Source organism: Rhinatrema bivittatum, chromosome 18, assembly GCF_901001135.1.
Source record: "Rhinatrema bivittatum chromosome 18, aRhiBiv1.1, whole genome shotgun sequence".
In the NCBI taxonomy this organism is placed as follows: Eukaryota; Metazoa; Chordata; class Amphibia; order Gymnophiona; family Rhinatrematidae; genus Rhinatrema; species Rhinatrema bivittatum.
In genome coordinates, this window is record NC_042632.1 from 51,785,899 (window position 1) to 51,812,236 (window position 26,338).

The following is a 26,338-nucleotide window of genomic DNA, read 5'->3' on the forward strand; positions in this document are numbered from 1 at the left end:
TTGCCCAGGAAGCTTGCAGATGCTCAGGGTTGCCTTTGGAAAACCTGGGGCTGGCAGGGAAATTTTGCCTCTGCATAATACCAGTACATGCCATCGGGTTTCTTAAATTAAATCCCTGTATGCACTTGACTTGCCTTGCCCCTTTCCCCAGGTCAAAAAACTACCCCTGCTGTAACATGGCCTGCACACTTCCACAGAGGCAGGGAGGGCAAGCTTCAGACCAAGGAATCTGCCTGGGCAACTAAGTTCTCCGGACAAATTCCTTTGAAGATAGTTTCCTCCCAGACAAACCGGACAATGAATGAAAACAGACAAACTAAGGAAATCATTGTGGGTCAAAATTTAGAAGATTATTTCCCCCCAAACCGAAGACGACAACCAGGATCGGGCATCCCCCAGTGGGCCGATCGCTGCAGTCACGTGGTCTGCTGTGCGCGGCCGTGACAGAGCCGCGCTCGGCAGACCACGTGATGTGCCGTGGGCCAGCCTGGGCGGCAAATACCCGGGCCGGTCCGACATCGTGAATCTGCTGCTGAAGACAACTCTGTTTCCTCTGCACTGCTGCTGCTACCATAATTCTTTCACAGGTGAGGGGCTAACCAAGTCAACATAAAACCAAAACACATGATTTAGAAAAATTCTGGTTTGAGTTATTCTGTAACCCAAACCACAATTTCCTGGTGAATATCAAGGCAGAAAATTACCATGTGGCTGGAGAATATATCCTGAAAGGGGGAAGTCACCTCAGGCAGATCAAGGTGAGCTCTTAACGTTAAAAGCTCTTGTTCTAAGTGACTTCAAAATTTGCCACAAGCCCACCTCTACTCCCCTTCACAGTGACAGGAAGTGCCGCGGCCTCCAGCCCTGCCACTTCCTGCTGGCCTCAACGGCCAGAGGAGGTCAAGGCCAGCCCAAGAGCAGCTCCTAAAAGGAGGCCTGACAGAAAAAGCGGCCTACTGAAGCCGAGACAGAAAAGGTTTGCAAAACTAAACCTAGTAAAAGCCTCTGCACCAACGAAAGAAGTTTATAACCCAAAGTAAAAAACTTTTATAGACTTCAGGGACTATTTGCCTGCCCACGACAGGGAGGGTTTGTTAATCTTTTTTTTTTTCCCCCCAATTTAGGGTTTGACAAAAGCAAGGATTTTGGGGGATATGGGGTGGAGTAAGAGGGTTGCTGGGTGGGTTTTTTTGTTCATTTTCCCTCTAACAATGCCATACAAGCTTCTCCTAAGAACAAACTTAGTAACTTGGCAGATAAAACCCAACTGGCCCATCCAATCTGCCCCACTGAAGCAGCTATGGAAATCCAATATATAGAAGGGCCAGCCACGCCAAGTTACAGTAACTAGAAAACTAATCCAGAAGCCAGAGTTTTGGTGCCAATATGGGAACTTCATTAGGAAGGTCTCCCATATTATAGCCAGCATGTTGGATTCTAAGTTCAATATTCGCATTACAGTAAAGCAGCTGACCCTGGTCTTCATTCTGCAACTGACATTTCAACAATGACCAGTCTGACGACATCAGAAAGGTGATGTGCGTTCTTAAAGGCTCTGCTCCCTGTAACGAATTGTGAATGACAAGCATGACGGCCCCTCCAACAGGTCAGGATAGGAGAAGTAATTGCATGTGTTGCTAAGACCAAGCTGCCTATTCATTTTCTGCTAAATTAAAAGTTGCTGAAACAAAGACCTCTGCACGGTACTATGAATGTTTTATCTCACAACGACACTGTGCTGCTGTCTGAGCTGGGATGCAAAAAGATTTATCATGGATCTGTTGCTTTTTAATCCAGTGTCCCAAATTGGGTTGCTTGAACATAAACAAGAACAAATAACACTTTTTAGGCTCAGCAACAGTGACATGCACTGCCATGTAGAGGCTTCCTGGATCAGGTCTTCTATGTGTTAGCAAGTCACTGGAAGAAAGGTGAGCAACACAAAATGTTTTGAATTGTGAGACAAGAATCAAAAACGCACACTGAATGGAGAGGAGTAGAGATGGCTCATAAGAAATCTTGCTGGTGGTGATACAAGTTTACAAATAGTTGGCAGATGGGCAGGTGCCCGAACTAAGCAGAGCTTCACTAGTGGGATCCTGCAACTAAATCGGCAGGCTGCATGGAGGAGCACTCAAGGCTACCTCCACTCAACAGCAGGACAGAAATCAGTTCATGTTAGTCTTTACTAACTCAGGAACTAAGCATGGCACGTTCTGGCCCTGAGTTCTGTGCACAGCAAAGTAGCAACATTCTGACCACAAATCCGTAGGATCCTTTGCTGTCTGACCGTGCTAAGAGGTGGGAAACCCCAGGAAACTGTGAAGGCTTAGGGTACCATAGCCATCCCTCCACCTGCACCCCAGGGAGAGGCTACAGGAGGAAGAGCAAAATTAACCTTAAAAGCCAATGGGGCAGGCTAACAGTCACAAATTACATAAAACAAACCTTTTTCCTTCCATCATAACCTATTTGAGCTCAGTTTTCAATTTACTTATTTATAAGCATGCATACCACCAAGTTCACAATACAAGCACACAATCCTCTAGATAAGCCAGTGGTGCACTTCATCAATCCAGTTACCTGCTCTATTAATAAACAGAGCTACAGACACCAAATTCCTTGTCAGCTGCCAAATTTTCCTGTCTCAGTCTCCTTTCCGTTTACAAATTCTAGACTAAACCAGTTTTCATGAGTTTGCACATTTCCATTTCACTGCTGTAATCATTGCCCTTCCATAGCTAAGCAAGTCTGCTGCATGCAAAAAAGAAATTATGTATAAAGGATAACATAGCACAGATTAAGGCAGGACAAATCCACCTCCAGCATTTGACTGGCTGTAGTTGCCGGTTCTGAACAAAAGTCCAGCCTGAGAGTTTCACTTACAAGAAGCAGCTCTGTGGGAGCAATGATCCTCGAGGTTAAAAAGCATCCATGTAAACTTTTCAACAAGTCTTAGAAACCAGAATAATCTGAAGTTTCTTTTCTGTATAGTAGGTGCCGATATATAATCCAGCATCATATGACACAGAGCGTGTGAATCCTGCTGCCCTGTAACGCGAGACAACAGAATGCAGGGCAGCAGATTTCTTCAACGGCATCTGAATTGTTGAAATTTGTATTTCCAAAAAGTCTGTTCTCTTGTGCTTTTCCATGCAACATTTCACTTACAAACTAATTTTTTTACTGGGGGGGGGGGGGGTTGTTGGAGTAACAACTTGAAATGGAAACAATGCTTGTAGGGCGTTTTATTTCTAACCCTTACAAATTACCCTGGCTTATTATAGTTTTACAATAAAGATGTTGCTACAATGTCATTCTGAATCAAAATACCAGAGAAAATGTAGCTGCTATTATTATAATTATTATATAGGGACAGTCATACCACCCCACAGATACTGGGGCTTATTTTTCTGCCTTCCAGTTTTTTCACCGCTCAGGGTTCACTTTAATCATTGGTCCAGTACGTTAACTACTTTTTTTTGGTTTTTTAGGCTTTTTAATATTTAATAAAAGGTTAGATACTTCCCCATCAGACATGATGCCACGTTTCACAACCACTGCCTCAGGGGCTGCCAATATAATTCTCAAACGGCGAAAGGAATTCGTATCTCGGATTTACTGGTAGCAATTCTAGCAGACAGTTTAAATAAAGAGCGCAGAAAGCTGCTTAAAGATGCTGCTTTAAGCACGTACTAGACAAATGATTACAGTGTACCCTGAGAAGTGAAAAAACTGGAGGGCATAAAAATTTGTCTCAGAATCCGCGGGGTGGTATGACGGTCCCTATATAATAATTATAATAATAGCAGCTACATTTTCTCGGGTATTTTGATACTGGATGACATTGTAGCAACGACTTTATTGTAAAATTATTTAATTTCGTTTGCACAAGATTGACTATTTTTTGTGTGATTATTATAGTTGCTAGTTTTCGTGCGAAGACCACACGTGATGACTACTGCTACTACTAATAATTCGTATCCTTCTCCGCATGTGATGAGAAATATCTATGTATGTCTTCCCAAACTCCCGTGTTCTCATCTACAAAAAAAGTTCTAAATGAACCATTCTATTTTTATCATTTATAATAAAATATATATAGAAGAACGAGGCTAGTTTCATATTATTGGTGCATACCTCCACGGCCTTGCATCCTTCTTGTGCTATAATCATCAACTTGCCTCCTTCCTCCTCTTGTTCTTTTTATTTATTTTATAAATTATTTTAATGTGATATTAATACAAAAATTTTTTTTAAAAAACAATTGTAATCTCCACTGTGCAATTTTGGATTAACCAAGGAACAGATAACAGGAATGGACACACTCCCCTGACGAAGAAAGAACGAAACGCAGCTGTGTCGGGAGATAAGTCTCTAACAGTTTTTATTTGGACATTGGTAGTCTAAGATATAAGACCATGGCGTTCACAAAACCCTTTTGGGGAATTTAAAGGAAAGGCATAAGGCGTATATACAAACGGAGATTAAGATATAATCTTCCACAAGCAAGGGGATAGCGTAATTGAAGTATTCGATAGAAAAATATAAATTAGATTACCCTTTTTCATGCACAGTGGAGATTACAATTGTTTTTTAAAAAAAATTTTTGTATTAATATCACATTAAAATAATTTATAAAATAAATAAAAAGAACAAAAGGAGGAAGGAGGCAAGTTGATGATTATAGCACAAGAAGGATGCAAGGCCGTGGAGGTATGCACCAATAATATGAAACTAGCCTCGTTCTTCTATATATATTTTATTATAAATGATAAAAATAGAATGGTTCATTTAGAACTTTTTTTGTAGATGAGAACACGGGAGTTTGGGAAGACATACTGCTACTACTACACATTTCTATAGCACTACACAACATACGCAGCGCTGTACAAACATACAAAAAGACCGTCCCCTGCTCAATAGAGTTTCCATTCTAAGACGACAAACATACAGACAAGAGACTTGGTTAAAAGAAAAAGAAAGAAAGTCAAGACTAAAAACAGACAGACAATCAGGCATAAGATTTAAAAGTGATTTCAAAAAGGTGGGTCTTTAGATGGGATTAAACATAGCAAGAGAGGATGCATGAACAACCAGTTCAGAAAGACTATGCCATACACAGGGTGCAGCCAGGTGGAAAGCACGGAGTCTGGAATTGGCAGCTGTGGAGAAGGGCATGGATAGGAGTGACTTATCCGACAAGGGAAGTGCACGAGGTGGGGTGTAGAGAGCGATAAGAAAGGAGAGGTAATGAGGTGCTTGCAGAGTGAAGGCATTTGTAGGTGAGAAAAAGAGGAGCCTGAACTGTATGCGGGAGCGGACAGGGAGCCAATGCAGTAACTTCAGAAGAGGGGTTATGTGAACCCAACGACTTTGACCTCAATTCAGCTGCGTGACTTATCTTTCGCCAGATTACATTGGAGTGAGATGACTTGCCAGGAAACCCGTGAGGAGCAGGTTGCAATAGTCTAAGTGGGAGGAGATGAGGGAGTGATAAGGATTATGGTAGTGCATTCAGAAAGGAAAGGACGGATTTTGGCAATTTTACAAAGAAACGACACGTTTGTTTATGTTCCTTGCTCCTAACAGAACCTGGTGTTTGCCCAGGTCGGACGTCGGAGGAACTCCCTGGAACCAACGTGGGCATATGCCAATATTCCTTGGAGTTTGGGTGATCATGCAGTTCCCTATCTAGGGGGGAAAGCGGAGTCAGTCTTTTGCATGCATAGAGACAGAGAGAATTCAATAGGGAAGTCTGAATTAAGAAAAGCAGGACCACATCTCCCTACATTCAATGGGATAAAATCAAGACATACTCATCTTCTCCTCCATAGACATGGAACTATAGTCACTCCACATCCAGTGCTACAGAAACCACCTATAGAAAAGAGAAGAGGTAACAGCACCTTCCGATACAGGATAATGACAATCAAGGCGACTCCATAACAGCAGAACCTAGCTCTGCTCATTCTGCCATGCTAAAAACCAGACCCAAGCCTTGAAAGCACTGGTGTAGTGTAGGCTAATGCTAACCAATAGTGTCTGAAGAACAAAGACACAATTTTGCCATAGGACCCATCAGCGAGGAGGCATACGAGATCAAGATAGCGTGAATTATTTGTTGTACTTTTGGAAGCCTGTTAATCTGGTCTCAAACAGCAGGTTAGATTGCTAATGAGCTCAGCCAGATTCTGGATCACTGATAGCTCCAGAAAATCAATCAGGCTGAAATCAAAGGTCAGTGCAGAGGTTTCACTACTGGAAGCGTGTCAGCCTTCCTATGCCTACCAGACCATTGTTTGCAGAACAGTGACATTTCACTTTTTTTTTTTGGTTTTACAAAATATTTTTCTGTACCACACAAGTATAAAAAAATAAAATTGTGAAAGCCAGGCGCAGGTGCACCAGTGGGAAAATATTAATTCACATTATCTAGTTCTAAACCCAAGTTAATATTATATATACACACACATATATATAAATAAATTTGCCTGAATACATTTTAACGCAGAACGGCAGTCTCAGACCAGCATGTTTTGTATCACTGAGGACTGCGGCATCAGTAGGGGGGCTTCATGTCACAGGATGACAGTGCAAGAGAGTGGAGCAGATCGGAACCAAAACTACATTTCTACTTATTGCAGAAATACTTATTTTCCTTGTAAAAGCATTGCTGCTTTTATACATGATCCGCTCTCAGTGAAACATTTGCTAGTAGCAAGCTTAAAGTTGGGCGTATACCCCCCCCCCCCCCACACACACAAACACCTGTTACTCCCCAATTAGGTTTAGTCTACTTTGATTTTATGTAGTTCACTATCTTTCAGCTGAATGTGTTTGAATTTGTATCGATTTACAGAAGTTACACTGGAAAATAATTTTTCACCGAGAAGTAGGCAGACACCTGGACAGACTTCCCAGTGGAAAAAAAGCGAGAGTACATGCCTGAAACAAAAGCAGAAGGGGATTTTTGTAACAAGGCATGGGTGTGAAGAGATCAGAAGGAGAAGAGTCTGCAGCAGCACAGGAGGCAGGTACCAAAACGGACCAAGTGGGTCTCCTCTGTCAATTTTATTTCGGATAGGAAGTGCAAAATTTCAAATCTGTTTGAGTTTTGGCAATGTGGCTATTGGATGAACAAACCTGGAAGCCATCTCCCACGTGAAAAAGGACTCAACATCCAGTAAGAGATTCCTAAATCTAACAAAACAGGGTTTGAGAATTTGTATTCAAGTGGTATAGTGGATTCAGCACACCCATATTTACTCTTGGATATACAAAATCTCATTTCAAACTCATCCACGGTTTACAGTGCAAGCGTAATAACACTTTGAAAAACTCTGTAGTCAAAAGGAAAGAATGTCATGTAAATGAAAGAGGACGGTGGTCTCTCACTATACAGTGCTCCTAGTCTACTACAATTCTGTAGGCGCTGGAGAAACCACAAATTTACAATTTGCTGCACAATCAAGAAACCAGAAGCTCCCCCCATCTACTAATTTCATGGTCTGAAGCCAGGTTCATTTTTTCCTGTCCTTAGTCACCACTTTTTCAGCTTCCTGCTCCAGTCCCTCCCCTGGCAAACAGCTTGCAGGGAACAGGAGAGAAGGCCGAGGCTGGAGCAGACAGATCAGGGAAGAGAAGAGGAGGCCCTCTAATCTAGCCCGTCCCCTCCTGAGAGTAAGGGGCGAGGCTGAAGCAGGCAGAGCAAGCAATCAGAATGTTTGATCAGTCAAAGATGAAATCACACCAACATCCTGGACAGTCTCCTGGCCCTTTAGAAGAATTTCGTCTCTTTTGAAAGGTTCATGCAACTGCATATGTGGGCAATCATACACCATGCCCAAAGACCTGGATGTGTTTTGGAAGTCTGCCACTGCTGGCAGAGGGGGCATTCATTTCAATTGCTAGAAGCCTTGATGATTGGCACTACTGCTGACAAATTTCAAGTTTGTGCTAATTCAAACCCTTGTTGTGTCCATTATCACATGCCCACACTTTTCTGTGTAATTAACAAGACGACAAAGTGCTGAGGACATTTTCACCATACATAAACTCATATACTCAGAAAGATGTTTCACAGTTAACAAGTTTGCATTGTATATATCTTTGCTGATTTTTGTGCACATCTTAACATACCAATACAAAATTTACAATTTAAAACAATGTGAAGTTTTCAATAAAAAGAACAGGTATTTTTGCTTGGTGAGATGCAGAATCTTGAAAAATCTTCCGCAGGAAACCAGGGGCTGAGACTATACTGAATAAGATCCTGGCAATCACATTTTCCATTTAAAATTTTTTTTTATTATTATTTAAAAAGGATGCATTAATGTACAATTCCTACACCAGAATGCTAAAATATTTACATCTTTTCCAGTGTGTCATTCTGTTTCTGGATGCTGGCATTTTAAAGTTCTTAAAAATTTTTTTACATGAACACAAAATGGTGAGATAACACCATCTTTCCATGCCTAGTACGGCCTGAGCCGCAAGTCAAACTTCTGGTGTGATCTAGTTCAAGCTGAAATGAACAGCAGGAATAAGTAAAACAGGAGATGCTCGCCATTACTCTGACTTCACATCCTATAATCTAAGTCAGAGCACAAGCTAGCAAATGATGCCAGCCATGAAGTAAATACTGAGAATTTCATGGTTTATATCCAATGCATTTCCCATGGAAACACAGACTTCCTCTGGGGAAGAAAGCGTGCTGTAACAATGACATCTTCGGATTGCTGAAGAGTGTAAAATATGCTGCCTCCAGCTTGGTTAACTGGCCAAGATCTCTTCCACTTGCTGCATGCCAACAACGAACCAGAAAGCTCCAAATGTGTTTCTAGAACCAACAAATACAGAAAGGCAAAGATGTTCTCAGGTCAAAACAAAAAATAATGGAAGCAGCAGGCAAAAAAATGACATTGTAATATAGCCAATGACGGCAGGCCATCCAGTCTGCCCCAATGAAACCAATGCGGAAATGCCGTCGACAATAAAAAAAAAAAAAAAAAGGCCAGCCATTCCAAAAATGACAGTAAACAGAATGTTGTTTAATCCATAAGCCAACAGTTTGGTCCAAATATGAGAATTTCATCAGGGATCCCCAACGGAGGTCTCCATTTTAGGGCCAAATGCTGAATTCAATGTTTCCCGTAATATAGCAGGCTTCCTGGTCTTAATTCTGTGACCAGCCTACTGTCTGACATCACGCACCCTCACTTTGGGTTCATTTTTCTAAGGAGTAATTCTGTGCGGAAAAATGTAGTTTAACCAGGAAACTTGACGGAAATGATCCAGAAACCATAACGCAACCACATAATAAGCAACCCAAAAAGATCTCACGTCCAACTATATATGTAATTCTGCATATTGGTGAGAGCAATTAGTAAAGAAGGGAAGCGGTACCACCCCAGCTGACATTCATTTTGCTTCCTACTGAAGCCTTAAAGAAAAAGGAACAACTTCTAAGCCCTCATATATTTTCACTAGGATTTCTATTATCTGGGAGCCCATTTCTTGCCCCATATTTGCATCAAAGTCCCAAAATAATATTAAGTCACATGAACAATGCTCGTCTACTGCAATAACTTTACACAAAACATCATCCTCTATCTGGGCTCCAAATCATGCTTGGACTTTAATGCTATATACACTTCAGAAACAAAAAATGTAGTGTTCTCTTCCCACTGCAAAACAAGCAGCCTGCAGAGATTACTTTCAATATTCCACGTTACCGATCTCACATCCACTGCTGATGGCTGCTAATGTAAATAAGCCAAGCAACTTTATTGTCCATTTCTACAGTAGCTGCACAGAGTGAAGTTTAAAGTTTGATATTTTTTTTTTTATCTGCATCTGTCATGCAGCATCTCCTTCAGAACCTGCAGTCACTGTCTGAACTCGAACTCCCTCTAAAGTTAGGGCAGCCTTAACCACCTCTTGCACATATTCTGAATTGTTTGAGCAAATCTGACCTTCATTTTTACTTCAAGCTCCAGTCTCACTAAATCCGTGGGAAAAGCCATCTCCGATGATTTAAGAAGGGCCATTCACTCTGTAGGCGAGTGGGACACAGAGGGCACTGTCTGAACAAAGAGGGGCTGGATAAACAAGAGAAACTTACAGTCTGATAAACGTGTTTACATTAAATTATATATATTTTTTAAACCCCATTAACTTGAATGGGTTAATGAAAGAATGCATGTACCTACATATATGGGCGCGCAAATACACCACTGGCACTGGATCTCTAAATAATTCAAACAAACATATAACAAGTAAGAAGGCGGCGGCCCGCTCATACAGCTGACAATTACTGCTCAGGTTGTAAGAGAAAACAAGGGGACCCTCCCTACTGCAGCTTAACATAGGGGGGCAATGTTCAAACTCTCTGCCCATTACCCACGAGCTTTCCAGCGATTTTCAAAGCTAAAATCCCACCTATTTTGGCTTTGAAACTTACCACGGATATGAAGTATGCACTGTCACTATCATCTGCTTTTTCGATAACTACATCCTTGATGGAAAGGTCCGTGCAGGGAGCTGGAAATGCCATCCTTGTGTGGATACGGTGATAAAGTTACGCGTGCCCAGTGAATGCTGCATGTGCTTCCCGTCCCAAGCCAGTTCTTTATATCTCTCAGAAAGCATCCACCTCTCCTGTCTGGAACTTAGGATAAAGGTCTCTGTTGATCAGCGAGTGGCTGCAGGGTTTTCCCCCCTCCGAAGCAACAGCATGGCAGAGAGATGCCGCAGGATGAGATACAGAGCGGTCCCTTTTTCGGGCACCATTTCCTTTAGACCTCAGTTTAACACATCACGTGTTCCCTTCTCATCCTGCGATACAATTCAATGCATGTGCATGGAGACTTTGGAACTTTATTATAGGATGCAGAATTACTTTTTCCTGGACTTCACTACACTGAAACAGTTAATAAAATCCCTGCTACTAGTGACCGATTTGACAAGCATGGTTTCAGAGTAAAGCTACAGAAACAGTGGCGTTTTTACTCAGAAGCCAGGATGGGAAATATTTCAAGAATGTGAGCGTGGAGGAAGAGCCTCACAGCGGAGGTGGTGGGGACACAACTGGTATGAGAAATGAAGAAGAACACCAGTTTGGTCCCCAAGTTAGGTCTTCTGGTCCCAGGGTCGGCAGGGGCTGATGATGCTGTGGAGGAAGTACTCACGGCCCCTGGGGAAGGAAGAGCGTGCCACGGGCATCACTGAAGGTGATGTACAGCGGTGAGATTTAGATCCCAGGATACCAGTTCCAGAAAGCACCCCGTGGTGCATGGTATCCACCCTCAGGACAGTGAAAGGGAGGGGAGGGGGTCTATTAAAAGAGGAGCAAAAATAATCTTCAAGAAGTTGTGAATGAAGGATCTCAGCTTTGATTCCCCCTTCCTACCCCATCGCAAAAGATCCTCAACAGGGGGAAAACCGCGGGTATCAAGTAGTCTGCCATACAGTGTACCAGACAGGGAAAACGGGCAAGCTAGAGGGATCTGGAGGTGTTTATCTGCCACCAGTTTATAGATTAGGCTTCCCTGCTGAACCTCCACTGCTGCAACGTTTTCTTAAAGCCAGAAATGCTGCAAGCTCTCGGGACTTCTCTGTAGCACATCTGTCTTACGCATACAGCACGCTGGATGTACTTTTTTGCAAGATCCAGAGAACAAAAACAGAGATTATTAACAGTTTCAGCAGACAAATTGGAATTTTTGAAGATGGATGACTCAAGTTACAAATGGTTATATTGTAACTTGTGAAAACAGAGTTTAACAAGCTTGAAAAGTCCACAAGTGTGAAAAGAAGGTATCGTAAATTGCTCCCGAAGGCAAAGTGCTAGGAGGCTCCTGATTAAAAGCACTGCAGCCAAGATACAGCAATATGCTTGTCATCTCCATCTGTCAGCTGACTCATACAATAACGGGAAAAAGTGGTAAATATAACGAAGGAGCAGCTTTCTCATCACTGGCAAAATGCAGTTTTGAATGCAGCTTCCTCTATTCTGCGGTACGGCTACCAAGAGGAAACTAAGCCGGTGGGGCTGTTTTGCGATGGTCAGCTAGCGTACCTTCAGGATCCCTGCTTCTGATCGGCAGCCCGAAGCTCCTACACCTGTCGGCGTGTGCGTCTTTGCACATTTGTATTTACAGATCTGGTGCAGACCTCTGAAAGAAAGCATTGCTTCCAGAACGCGGAACCCTTCCAACAAAGATACCTGCCACACACGAAATAACTTACAATACTCCTCTCCAGCGAGCATACTTGGAAAGGAACAATTTAATATACTAAAAAAAAAAAAAAGGTAGCATGGCTTTCATCAGGTCTGCCCCTCCCTATAGGTATATTTCCCGTCCAATTCACTTAATTTCTACTGCAGATAGTGGAGCATTCGTGTCACACCTCACCCCCCAGCTCACATTTTTCCTTTTACTATTCAGTTGAGTTGAAATCTCTGGGAGATCAGAGCACACTGTGATGTCATCAGGCATTTTGACAGCTGCCCTGCCATTGGTTAATCATCACCATATGCAAATTTCTGCCCAAAGGGCAAGAAATCCTGCGTTGAATCAGTACAAGTCTGGCACTATTGCTCATGAGTTTCAATCGTCAGGGCTTCAAACCTGATCTTCACAGGTTTCAAACTTGTGCCGTGCATTACCATGTGTCCAATGTATGTGCATATATTTTTCTAATCAAAAGGAAAAAACAAACTGGGCACTATAAAATGGTCACACATTTTCTTGCTGATCTCTGAATTCATTGAGTTAAAAAAAGAAAAAAAAACTTAATTAGGTAGAATGGAGTTTTCTGGTTTCATACAGCTGCAGAAAGGGGCATTTGCTCTGCATTTCTAGAAGAATGATTACCCAGTGCGAAGTCTAGTTTTATTTAGTTTTAATGGGGTGTGCGGTTTCTTATTAACTGTTATATACTTATGATTTTATTATTTTAATATTATGTTCTTAAGGTGTTGTTTTAAGGTGTTCAGTTGCTAATTATTTAAAATAAATAAATATGCTTTGGAGCATAAGAGGACTGGATCAGCCCATCCAAGAAAAATGGAGCTGGCTGTCAAACCTAGGCCTAGGCCTCAGGGACACTGCCTCATTTGAGACCCCACGGCGGTCTGGGATTAGCAGCATTTCACTGTGAGCGGGCAGAAGCACACTCCCAAAATGCACAGGACCCGCTCCTCGTGGCTTGGAGGTCAATGGCATCTCTATTATTAATATTACTGCATTTCTGTATTGAACACTACTGGATACTTAGACAAATCACATCATAAACAAAACTGGACCCCAGCTCAGGCAAAGGAACCCATTTTATTGCTGGCGCTTCACACTCATGGTCACTCAGTTTGCATTTCCAGTTTTCTATTTTGTGACCGCTTTGTTTGCAGACGTGAGTAAGTCAAATACTCAGGCAATACAAAAGCTCTCCAGCATGAGCGTGTGCGACAAAGGGAAGTTCATCAAAATGTGACAAAGATAAAAAGAAACCAAATATCATAAGTACTGCATGCAACCACCTCTGGAATGCAATCTACCCCTTACTAACATAAGACCATCCCCCCTCCTCTTCCTGTCAACAACAAAACATGAATCTGACCATCCTCTCCTTAGAACAAGGGCCCCTTCACCTAGAGTTCATCCTGAAGTTATATCTTTGCCCCTTCAAAAACATGAAGCCACCTCTGTATGCGTACTCAGTCTCCACCACTGCTCAATGGCGACATCTACTGGTTGAACTTAAAAGTACAAACACCCCAGGCTCCAGAGGGAGCCGTGGCCTGTGACCCCCTGGCCAAGGTCTGCCACTGAAATGGCAGAGCGTTGGTTGGGGGTGGGGGGGGGGGGCTAGTTAGAAAACAAGGTGGAAAATCCCAGGAAGCTGCAAATGAAGGCAAATGGCAGCATGGCCAAGAAGAGGCTGCTTCTGATGAGATGAAAACCAAAAATGAGCAAAGAAAAATTGCTGGGTTAGAAGGATTATTTTTATGTTCTTTGCTGTATTTTGGTGCTAAATACCCACAGATAACTTTTCCAGGTACAGTAGTTGATTTTGTTAGGTGGTTAGGCGGAAGCATCACCAAAATTGAACCTGTGTATGTTCATACATGAAAACAAGACTTCCCACAGCTGACAAGGATCATTTTACTGCCCACTGGATTTCCTACACTCAAACAATGATATCATCAGCTATTGCAACACTTTGTTCCTCTTCCAAAGGCCTGCAGGGTGATGGTGCAGTCCCTTCCTGAATACACATCCCAGAAACTATGAAACACACACACACTCAAAAGGCTTAGTCAATATTTGTTTACCCAATTATGCAGTGCAATTTCTGGTTTGGTTGAAAGTAAGTAGGGATTTCTGCAAGACTCAATCTATTTGTAGGTCCATGAAAGAAGGTGCCAGTCCTCCAACAGCATATTTTGAGTTTGTACAGTAACAATCATTTGGTCTTCGGAAACAGCAAAGTTCATGAAATTGTATGGCTCACAAACTCAAGGGGACTTTTCTAGCTACAATCAGTTAACATTCGACTGTCTACTCTAAGAATGTCCAACACATGAGGTGACAGCTTAGGCCAATAGCTCCCAAACCCATTCTCAGGACTATACAGCCAGTTGAGTTTCAAGATATTCACAATGAACGTGTCATAGAGCAAAGACTCCCAGACACCTGGATGCAGCCTAGATAGGCTACCTGCTTCATATATCCATGATATAATGAAGAAACATGGCTTTATGAGGAGGCTCTTAGGCACTGTAGTCTGCAATACAGGGATAGGCAACTCTGGTCTACAAATGCCGCAAACCAGATGGGTTTTCAAGACATCCACAATGACCGTCCATTTGCACGCAATGAAGGCAGTTCATGCCAATACATCTTATGCATATTCAGTGCAGATATCTTGCAAACCTGACGGAAGTTGCCTACCCTTGCTGTAACAGAGTTAGGACTCCAACCAGCATACAGCAGATCAGGGACAAGGTGCACCACAGAAGCACTGAGTGAGGCAAAGAAGAAAATTAAAGTAAGACAGGAAGTGACATCACAGGAGTTATAATTCAGTTCCGAGTCACAGCAGCTGTGGAGACAACTGGTACATGGGTAGGAGTCTGGGAGCAGGATTGGATACCAGATTACTCAAAATGGAAATGATGTAAATGTCACTGGAATCTTTCTTGAGGAACTACTGGGGAAAAGAGCTACTCATGATGTTTGAATGTCCTGCAGGGTCACCAATACTCTCCCATGAAAGAAGGCCAATAACGGAAGATGCATTCATCCTCTGGCATTATCCTATGTCCTGAACTAAGCAAGTTTTGAAAACTACCGTCAACTAACAAGATTGCAATTCAACCACCATGAATAATGAAAACGTTTTCTGAACGAACACAAAACTTCATCACTGCTATTGCTTTTATCCTGCAACTCAGCATTAGAGAGAGAGACAGTCCGACAGTACACATACAAACCGCATGGTGCCTCTGCCACCCACCACGAGTCAAGAGCCATACCAGGACACCGATACAAAAGGGCCCATGCACACAGCCCACCCACAGAGGTCAGCCTGAAAACAAAGAGAGACATGCTGTGAAATCTCAAGACTTGGACTCCAATCCCAGTGCCATCACCGCTCAACTGGATGATCTAGAGTAAGGTGGGGATGTCAAGCCACGAGAGATTTCTTACAAGTATTCTATAAAAACCATAACCACACCCTACACTAATACAACAAGATGAAAACCCTACATTATGATAGCCAGCGACAGCTCCTTCTTCCATCACTTTTGTTTACTCTCTCAAATACTAAAAAGGCAGCAGGGGTGCATGTAAAGCAAGGCAATTGTTGTCAAATTTTCCAATGTGCTTTTATTACTGTAATTCCTTGAAATGTAGAGAGGGGCATAATTTAACTGAAAGGGCACGCTGCACAGGGGCTTTGGTAATTATTTTGGAATTTAGGAATGAAAAGCAAGGTCATTCTTAAATAACCAGGGGGCTCGTTTTACCCGACTACAATCTGTTTATTGGAGCAGTGCGCTGCTTTCTTTCAGCCACCGAAGCCAGATGCAGAAAAGCAAGCATTAGATAAGCAGGCAAACTAACACCAACCTACAATGAAGCTCGAATAAAAGGAACCACACGCATTAGCGCATTTATGACTGTCAGAATTTGACACTGATCCAGTATGGGGACAGGTCCCTTTCCTTCCAATGCCTTTACCACTAAAGCATGTAAATCAGTTAAAGTAATTCACAGTGTGGTTTCAATTTCCTCAAATCTTTTCTTGAAGACATAAGGCTCCAAATATGTTAATTTTGAAACCATTGACACTCCGTGCATGTAGTTAAAACGATGGCATGCAAAGTCACAGAAAGCTGAAGACTTCTTCCAGATCAATAGTGTGATTTTCTAGCACTGTCTATCCAGCCCAGATGTTAGGATTTAGCAGGCCAAGTCCTGAAAACCAAGCAGGATCTTCTGGCACTTTTCAAGGTTACCCGAGGGAAAATAATCTGAACCTCATCAGGTTCCCATCCTCTTTGGGCACATATCATGCAGGGCCCTGGCAGACCTTTCTGACTTCTCCTCCCCCCCCCCCCTTGACAAGCTTGGCGCAGTTTGGCAGACGTTAACGCGCCTCCAGACAGAAGGCTTGAACTGGCTCCCAAGCGCTTCTGATGCGCTAAAAGGGAACAGGAGACATTTAACGAATGAAAATATGAAAAAGTACTCTTGTAAACCACAGCGTATTTTAAAACAGCAAAAGGCAAAAATGAAATTGAAATTTTAAAATGGTCAAGTTGAAAAGATGAGGTCAACCTCGTTGTTAAAGATAACGTCTTGTGGCTCTTGGCAAGTTTTCTATACAAGCCCCAATGCGATCATCTACCAAAAGCTTCCGCATTAGGACTAAGGCTATATTAGGTTACAGGTTGCTAAACTGATTGGGAGAGAAAAATACCTATCCAATGTGGATTTAAAAATGTTCCCTTCGGCACCACTCTGCTGTGTGTGTTGAGACAATGGCTGCAGCTTTAGCCACAAATTTACATTTTTGCTACCTAGAACTAGTGTGTGAAACACCCCCCGAATACAATCCCAGGAAAATAAAATATAATGCTAAAGTCATTTCTGAAAGAAAGCAGCGAACTGCTCCAATAAACAGATTGTAGTCAGGTAAAACGAGCCCCCTGGTTATTTAGGACTGACCTTGTATTTTTAGCATACACCCTATATGTAGCGTGTGAAGGATGTGCATCAATAAATGCAACCACACCCACGGGAAATTACTTTCTGCATCAAAAAATGAAAAGGGAAGCAAAACCTGCAATACCTTTTAAATACAAATTTACAACGGGATATTTGTAGCTGCTGAACTGCAGAACTGAATTTTTATGAAACTATTATGGTATAGTTAAATACAATTTGTTTTAAATTACAGTTTTTAAAGACTATTACTAGTGGAAATGCATACAAAGATGCCACAAAAACTCCAATAATTATTTTTAAAATGGACAAAGTATGACCATGACCTGTACTCTGTAAAATTCTTACAGTTTCCACATTTATTGTAGACAGAAACTGATATCACTGTACTAAATTTAAAAAAAAATTGTGTAATTTAGTAGCTAATGGATCAGAAAAAGTTATTTGACCTTCCTCCAACGCAATACGGGAGAGACAGATTTTAATTTGAACTAAGAGCTTTGTATAAACGTAATTGTTTTCCTGTTATTTAAAGTCACAAGCTGCAATGCACTCTGGATAAGGATATTTCTTGCTAAATGCGAGTTTTAAATAATTTTGACTATAGGCAATATTTGCTTATAGTAAGCCATAATGGACCATGAGTCAGATCAGGAATATTCAAGCCAAATCCAGCCTTCCAGTGTGTCATGTACATGATAAATTTGCAGCCTAAATCTTTAACATTCGAGCATCACTGAATAGAATCAGGAATAGGATTTTCTGTCCCCTCAGCCATTCAGACGAGCAATATTTCAAACAAAAGTCTGGGAGAACATATCAATACTTAGTTACAAACCTTGCTACCATGCCAGTCTTCTTCATGCCCAAAGGGGGAGCGAGCCAAGGTTCAACTTCATTTGTGTACATGAGTTTCACAGCACTTGCTTTGTAGGAAAACTAAAGTGAGTGCGTGGTGGACACACAGGACACCTTTAAACTCCACTTCATAACGTATCAGCCAAAAAGATTAAACTGGTCACCTCTCTCCGTATAACAGAGCACACATCAAAACCAACTCCTTACTTGCAACCAGAGTCCGGAAGTCCCTTAATAACACAGTGCACCTAGATCAGATGTGCTCAACTGGCCCTACAGGCCCCACCAGCCAGTTGGGATTTCAGAGTTTGCATGCACTACTGCATGCAAATAAATCTCATGCATATTCATTAGAGATATCCTGAAAACCTGACTGCTTGGGGGGTGGGGGGAGGGCTGGTTGGATCGGTTTGAGCACCCCTTTGGGACATGCCTGACCACTGCATAACTTTAAGCCCCTTGTCACGAATGGTGCTGTTCCTTAGAGATTAAATAGTGATGAGAAGACATACAGACCTCTCTATTACAATCAATAAAGCAGCAGTGCCATTTGGGAAAGATTTCCTTATGTACCCACATTTGAGGAATGCAGTGTGTTTCTCCCCAGGGACCCATCTATGAATCATATATTACCTCTTCCTCCCTCTAGTGAGTGACACCACTGTACATTTCCATAAAGATTCTGGCCTACAGGCTGTCTTTAGAGAAACAGGTCCTTATTAAAACATTTCTCCAAAAGTATACAGAAATCAAGAGAACATTAGAAAGTGTTCCATGGAAGCCTACATATAAACCGGACAAAGCTAAGACTTGCACCAGCTGCCAGAAATCATATTTTAATTTAAGAAAACAGTGCCTTAGAGAAATCTTACTAAACACAAACTTTAAAGGAGAAACACACATTTAGGAGTGTCATAACTCATTCTCTAGCTGCTTACTAGGTATCTGATAGGCATCATCAATATGCAATATGCAAACAAAATATAACAGAACTGTATTTAGAACACCAGCAATTGATTTGTCAATTGTAGACTAATGACGTTGGAAGTGCTGTACTAAAAGCTATAGCAGATGGAACAGCAGCAATTAATCTTGGATATATGCTTTTGCCTGACGAGAGGGGAGCTAGAAGCATTTACTGAACGTTCAAAAGCACCTTATGATGAAGCATAGAATATTTTCCTTAATGCTAAATCAACAACCTTGCCCAATGGCAGAGCTATTTGCTAGAATCTGTCATGTAGCATGCTGTAAAATGTTCTGTGGACACACCATATAAATACAACATGCTACATTCTGGATGTGTGGTGAGAGTAAAGGATACTGAAGCACCTAAAGCAGGATGAGAGTCGTGTCAGCAAGAAGCCGTCATCCAGAAACGTGCAATAAAAGAGTTAATACAGTTTAATAATGCAGCCTGCAGAAGGTGTGCAAATCACCTCAATGTCCTGCTTGGGGAGGTGGGGGAGTAGTGTTTATGAATAGAACACCTTGTGCTCTGGGTCGGTAAATCCTGACTAACCCGGAGGCATCACGCATAGTGCTCCGGACCCTACTGACGGGCTCCATGACCCACCTCAGAAAGGCACTACTTCATAAAACATTACAACAGATAAAACTAATGTATGTGTTGACATACATTCAAAGAGTATGCTGCAGGCCTTCTGAAAAGTTAACTCCAGTTCAGGGAGGGTATTCTTTCTTTTAACACTGGCTTTGTTGGAAAAATAATGTGCCTACATGGACTAAGCAGAGACTCACTCTCAGCCAGCTAACAAGGAACACGCACAAACAAATGAAAAGAAAAAGCTTTACTATTCTTGTTTTGAAAAACCACCATACTATAGAGGATACGATGTTTGTAGAAAAAAAAAAAAAAAGCAAAAATACAATTCAAGATATATTAAACATACCATAAACATGCTGCTCAATTTCCAGAAAAAAAGTAATTAACAAAATACACCAATATGCCCTTGTTATTAGTCTGCACTTGTTTCATTTATTTTAAAGGTACTGTTTCCATACAGGCTTCCTGCAGGAGAGTTTAAGGGCTTGCTTGTTATATAAGACTCATGGCAGAACAGGATTAAGTTGTTTGCAAACAGCTTAAAATAAACAAACATTTAAATGGTTACAATTTCACAGTGGCTGCCAAAGCAAAATATTTCTCATCAGTTGACAAAGGGTTCCAAAACTAAAAGCATGGATCTGCAACACAGCTGAAAGCATGCAACTCAGGCAGGTTTTTCTACTGCTGTCCTAAGTCAGCATATCACCACCAAAAATAAAGGGAGAGGACATTATTTTACCAATAAAAGGGAAAAGCTACAGCAAGTAATTACTCTATGGCTTCATGAAACAATCCCATGACAAAATAGAAACTGCTTAGTACCCTAAATCTCCAGCATTAAACGCGCAGAGCTCATGTTACTGAGACAGTAAACGCTTAAAACAAACTTGTAAGATCTGACAATAAGGAAAACTCGCCAATTAAATCAATACTCCATTTATTTCTCCAGAGCACATCATTTCCAAAGTCATTAACGGGACAGCATCTGATTTCCCTACCAGACCCACGGGCACAATAAAACGCTTTAATGTGCCCTTAACGAGTCTCTGTTCAATTAAGTGGTTTGTTTGGCTGATTGGCCGGTCAAGAACCTTTGACCCCTGCAGGGTGAGCCCTAAGTAAGCAGCAAGGCAAGGCAAACCAGGCATTGCTAGAAAACGAGCCCGGAGCCCAGGAGCGCCCGCTCCCCTCCCCTTACCTGGAGTAGCCGTTGGAGAAGAGGGGTCTGCCGGCGAAGCTGAGCGTGCCCAGCATGGAGGCGGCCAGCCCGCCCTCCTCCGGGCCGCGGCCGGCCGTCCAGGCCTTGGCGACGGGCGGCAGGAAGCTGAAGAGGGGCTTCTGGTCGGGGGGCGGGGGCGGCGCGTTCAGGCCGTAGTGGTAGAGCTGGCCCCCCGACGTGCTGACCCCGTGCACGGAGACGGCGGGGAAGCGCGCCCCCCCCGCGCAGTAGGCCGGGCCGCTCTTCTCCTGCTTCACCACCCCCGGCGTGGAGAGCTCGATGTAGTCCTCCTTCTCCACCTTCACCTGCGGCAGCCGCCGCAGCAGCAGCAGCTCGGCGCCCAGCGGCGGCGGCTTGCGCTGCCCGCCGGCCGGGGGCTCGTCCTCCACCGGGGAGAGCAGGGCGCCGCTGCCCCCCATCACCGCCTCCTCCTCCTCGAAGAGCGGGCACCGCCAGGGGCTGCCGTTCGCCTCCTTGCCGGGCGAGTCGGGCGGCAGCGCGAAGTCCTGCAGCAGGTCGAAGGCGCTCTCCTCGTCCGGGAAGATCCTCAGGGCGGCGGCGGGAGCCGAGGTGCCCGGCTGCGAGGGGGCGGGCTCGGCGGCGGAGGGGCCCTCCCGGGCCGGCAGGCCGCCGCCGCCGGCCGCCTCCCCCGGGCGCGCGGACTTGGCTTGCAGGCTGGCGAGGCTCTCCTCCAGGAGGCGGAAGTCGGCGGCGGCGGCCGCCTGGCCCGGCGGCGGGAAGGCCAGCTCGTTGCCCATCACTCTGGCCTCGGGCTCGCCCATGTAGAGCCCCATGGACAGGGAGACGGCCTTGGAGAGGTCGGGCTGAGGCACATTGCTGAGTCCATTTGAGAAGTCCCCCGGGGCGCCTCGCGGCCGGCGCTCGCAGGGGGGCGGGGCGCAGCCGCCGGCTCCGCCCCGCGAGGGGGCCGGCGAGTCAGCGGCCTCGCCGTAGCTCGCGCCCTTCGCCGAAGGCTGCGCTCCGCGCGCGGCGCTCAGAAGCTCTTTGGGGTCCATCGGACGACGGTGGCTGCAAACAAAACAGAAAGAAAGAAATAAATAGGGGAACGGGCAACGAAATCTACTTTGTTTGTAAGCGTGCAGCACTGAAAATCAAAGGTGGTCTGCTCTCTTTACCCCCCCCTCCAGAACAAAAAAATTGATAGTTATGTTTTCACGGGAAACTGATATTATGCAACCGCCTGCAAAGCAAGCTGCGAGGTTTTCCACGGTTGCACGACAAATAAAAGTTCACTTCCAAGTTTTGCTTCAAAGGAAATACTCTTGAAATGACATTTTGGGCAACCCTACGCCATCTCCGTCTTGGCATTTTAGTCGGGACGGAGGGGCAATTCAAGTCTTCACGTCTATTCTTACGCGCTGTCCCCACTGCCAAACTCGTCCTACTCACCCACTCTCACCGCTTCGGCAGCCCCGACAGTGCCCAGACTCATAACAAGATCGCTTTTTAAAAGCATCAGCTTCGTTCAAATCAAAGAAGATGCACTCGTTTGAAACACGTAGGGCATTTTGCTTTTGCTGTGTTCCTTTTTATTTTAACCCTGCATTCGTTATACCGAAAGGAATAAAAGGCTAAATCTGCCGCCTGTCCTTGTGGTTATGAGTCAGAACTTTCAGCACTAACAATCCTTTGTAGATGTTTCTAACAAATAACATCCAGAACAGTAAACATTGCTTGATCTGCATTAACAAGGTGGCAGCAGAGAAGACAAGGCATGCAAGCAGACGATCCTTCTGTATTTTTTAATCTAGCTCATATTTATCCACTACAGTATTGCCAGTATATATTATTTCCCAAACAGGGCGTAACTAGCAACAGAAAATATTTATCCTACGTTCGCTGAACCTTGTCAGGACTCACGAATTCCGTGCAGCAAATAAAAGAAAAAAAAAAACATTTCACTGACAATCAAACAAGCGCCCCCCCCCCAAACCGGTATTTTGTTTGTCAACGGTAGACGGCTGACATATAGGGTTTTTCATTAGAATCATACTGGTTAAATCCGGTCTTGGCATGCGTCCACCGAAACCTCACTGAACAAATAATGAACTTCATGCACACCGAAGAGGGTGAAGGTGCACGCGTCTCCCGCACGCTGACGTCAGCGCCCATACATGCATGCAGCGGCGCGCGGTATACAGGGACGTGCTCTGCCAGCACAAACTTCCGCGGCCGCCGCCGCCGAGCAGAAACTCATACACACACACACGCGCGCGCGCAAGTCCGACAAACACCCCAGCCGCAGCAAGCACGCTACAGAAATGCGAGCGCACGGTGTCGGTGCATGAAAGTTGCAAGCCAGCGAGACATTCCCAGACATTGCACTCACAAATAAACCACATGCAGGAAGCGCTGCGAAACTTGGGCTCCACTGTCGAGTTTGGCGATCGATCCCGCAGCGCAAGGTCCCCGCAAGACGGTGGCGGTAAAAAGTTCGGCCGCCGAGAAGACGGCGTCGGGAGGCGCGAAATCACTCCAGCGCATACGGGAGCGCGGTCGCCGCGGATCAATGTCGCGTGCTGGCGGCAGGCGCAGAGCATATTTAGGGGGAAATAACACAATTTGCCCAGACCTGTTGATCTGGACGGCACGCCCACCTCTGAAAGATCCCAGCCTCGGTGAAGTCGGGACGCCTTCGGCTTGCTTTTTGAAAAGACATTAAAAGGAAGGGGCTGGGGAGGGCAACCTTCGAGAAAAGCAGCCCAAAACAAAACGACCACCTTTACAGCCCCACCCCACCCCCCCTCCTCTTCCCAAAAGCAGGAACTAATTTAGCTGCCCCACACCCCAATACCCCGTCAAAAACGAGAGGTGAAACCGCTCAGATTCAGTTTCTCCCGTCACGAGTAAAAAAAAAAAAAAAAAAATTCCTGCTGCTTCAAAATGGCAATGGCAAAAGGGAAAAAAAAAAAAAGCACCTCTGCACGTCAATCCCATACGTAAATACGGGGCCGATCTTTAGTAATATCACAATAATATAGCGAGAGCAGAAAGGGGAGGCTGCCAGGATCGAACCTCGTCCATGCCGTGCCGCCTTCCTTTCTCGAGTGTTTATTACTCGCATATTTGCTGCGATTTGCTCTTCCTCCCTTTTTTATCTGACAGATCTCCATTTCTGAGGCGGGATACGGCTATAGACATAGATATATTTTTTATTTTTTTCAGTTTATGGGCTGAGCCCCTCGCCCTGCCGCCCCCCCAATAAACAACCCCCTAACTTGGCAGGCACGGGCCTCCTCCTCCTCCTTACCTAGGTACCGTGCCAGCCCTGCGGGCAGGGAGCTGCTTAGAGGGGCGCCTTCATTTGACAAGCTCCAACTTCCAGCGCCAGCAAACACGAGTGTATAAATAAACAAGTTGGCGTGAGAAGCCCGAGAGCCGCGAAAGGAAGTAACCAGGCGTCTCGTTTTATAGTTCAAGAAGATCTCCCTCACTTCACTCCCTCCCCTCCTGCACCTTCCCGGCTCCCCTCAAAACTGCAGCAGGCACTTCACCCCCCCCCCCCCCCTACTTACCACAGGGTGCTTAAGGGCCCAGAGAAGAGCCCCCCGCCCTGCTCCACCCCACCCCTTACTCCTAGCAGAGCTGGGGAGGGGTGGGGGGATCTGCACTCCCACTCTCTCCCGTTCGGCGAGATCTAGAGTGTAGAAAACGTCCTTGAGGTGGCGGAGCCCCCACCTCCCCAGCAGGCCGTATATAGCGAGAGCGGCGCGGTACAGGCAGTATACAGTGCACGGGGGGGGGGGGCAGGACTCGCTAGGTTGGGGAGGGGAGGCTGCTGCATGCGCGGGCAACGCTGCAACCTGTTGGCTGTAGAGGGCAACTGCAGCTCATCTTCCATCTCCTCCACCGCCCCCCCTCCCCAACACACTCAAGGAATCAGGCTCCGCCCCCTCCCGGAAGGAGGCGGTGCCACCCCAGCAGCTGACAACTCATTGGGGGGACAAGCCTCGCCCCCCATAATCGTGCCCCTTCTGCCAAAGCTGGGGCTGCAGGCTGTAACCTTTACCCCCTTCCGTGTATTAAAATACCTAATCACCTTTTAAACCCGTTGGCGGGTCTAAGAACGACTTTTTTTTCTCTCTTCATTTTTCATGTTTGTTTGTTTGGGGTTTTTTTTAATCTCTTTACGTAATGGGTCTTTGGTCTGTGCATTGTTTTGTTTGCTTCAAAGTGGAATAAGACTATTCGACACTCCCAGCTGTTAAGATGGCTTGGGAAAAAAAAAATGCGAGCTGGGCGGCTGCTTTATTTATTTATTTTTATTCTGGGGAGTATTGCACGTGTCAGCCCGCAGGTACGGCATGCTCGTCCGTTCTTCCCTCTGCCCGGGAGAAAGCAATTCCAACCCCGAGGGGCTTGTACAGAAGTGGCACAGAACACGGGGGGGGGGGGGGGGATTTGAGAAAATAATACGCGCCAACAACTGGAATTAGGAGAGAAAAAAAAAAGGTGAAGCGAGCATGACATGATGTAAAAAAGAAAAAGTTGCAGGTGAGATAAGAGTATAAACATAAATCCCCAGCAGCAACATTAGAGGAAAGGGGCTGGGAGGGGAAATTTGCGGCACCGTGCTTCGCAGACCACGTTCGCGATGTGACAGCACCAGCTCTATCCCCTCCATACAGCGCTCTCGTCCCCCGCCACACCGCGCTCCCGGACCTGTCACAGATTCCTGACCTGAGACGTTGACCCTCCTCTTCCTACCTTTGGCAATTTGAGTTTGATTTTTTTTAAGGCAGTTTTCTTCGGTCACTGAATTACTGTCATTTCAATAAAATTAAAAAAAAAGGCGTCACACATCCACGAGGGTAACGAGTGCTCCGATCGGAGTGGGGTGCGGGACAGCTACCGCCGCCGCCCCCCCCCCGGGCTGTCCTCCGCTCCCGGGTCGCAGGATCCGCTCTCAGCTCAGGCCCGGCTCCGGCCGCCCGGACATGTTGAGCACGGACTGAAGGGTGGGAGGGAAGGAGGAGAGCGCCGCGCCGGAAGCGTCTGCCACCATTTTGGTAAAGGAAGGAGGTGAGGAGGAGGAGAGCTGGATCAGGAAGTGCCTGCCGCCATCTTGGTAAAGGGAGAGCGAGAGGAAAACGACGCACCGGAAGCATCTACCGTCGCCATCTTAGTAAAGGGATGAGGCGCGAAAGACGTAAATTCGGTGGATTCATTGAGATGATTCTAATGTCTAAAGTATCCTAAAGACCTGAGTCATGCCGAGACACAGAAAAGGAGAAAAGTCTTGCTGCAGGAATTTGCAGTCTTCCCAGCACGTGTGCCACATGGTAGAATGTGACTCTCTTCCAAGTGGCATGTTGCTGCTTCCTGGATTCTGGCAGAGTGAGCAGTTTCAAACTTTGGCCTAGACTCATCATTCCTCTATAAATATAAATATAGTGGAATGAAGAACTGCCACAAAAAAAGGGGTGGGGTGAT

General features: G+C 44.8%; 1 protein-coding gene across 7 annotated transcripts in view; it reads right to left on the reverse strand.

The window, feature by feature from the left end:
* NR3C1 (nuclear receptor subfamily 3 group C member 1) overlaps positions 1-25,893 on the reverse strand; it is a 178,306-nt gene extending 152,413 nt beyond the window's left edge. The window contains exons 1-2 of one of the 7 annotated variants that reach the window (XM_029583736.1): positions 25,613-25,893; positions 20,864-21,913 (exon numbers count right to left, since the gene is read on the reverse strand). In XM_029583736.1, coding sequence (XP_029439596.1) covers positions 20,864-21,900 — 1,037 coding nt within the window. In that variant the 5' untranslated portion in view covers positions 21,901-21,913; positions 25,613-25,893. Of the gene's footprint in view, positions 1-20,863; positions 21,914-23,234; positions 23,391-23,477; positions 23,636-24,155; positions 24,364-24,420; positions 24,669-25,612 lie in introns of those variants that run through there. The other 6 variants (XM_029583735.1, XM_029583737.1, XM_029583734.1 and 3 more) reach the window with 6 other exon arrangements.
* Positions 25,894-26,338: the final 445 nt, after the last annotated feature.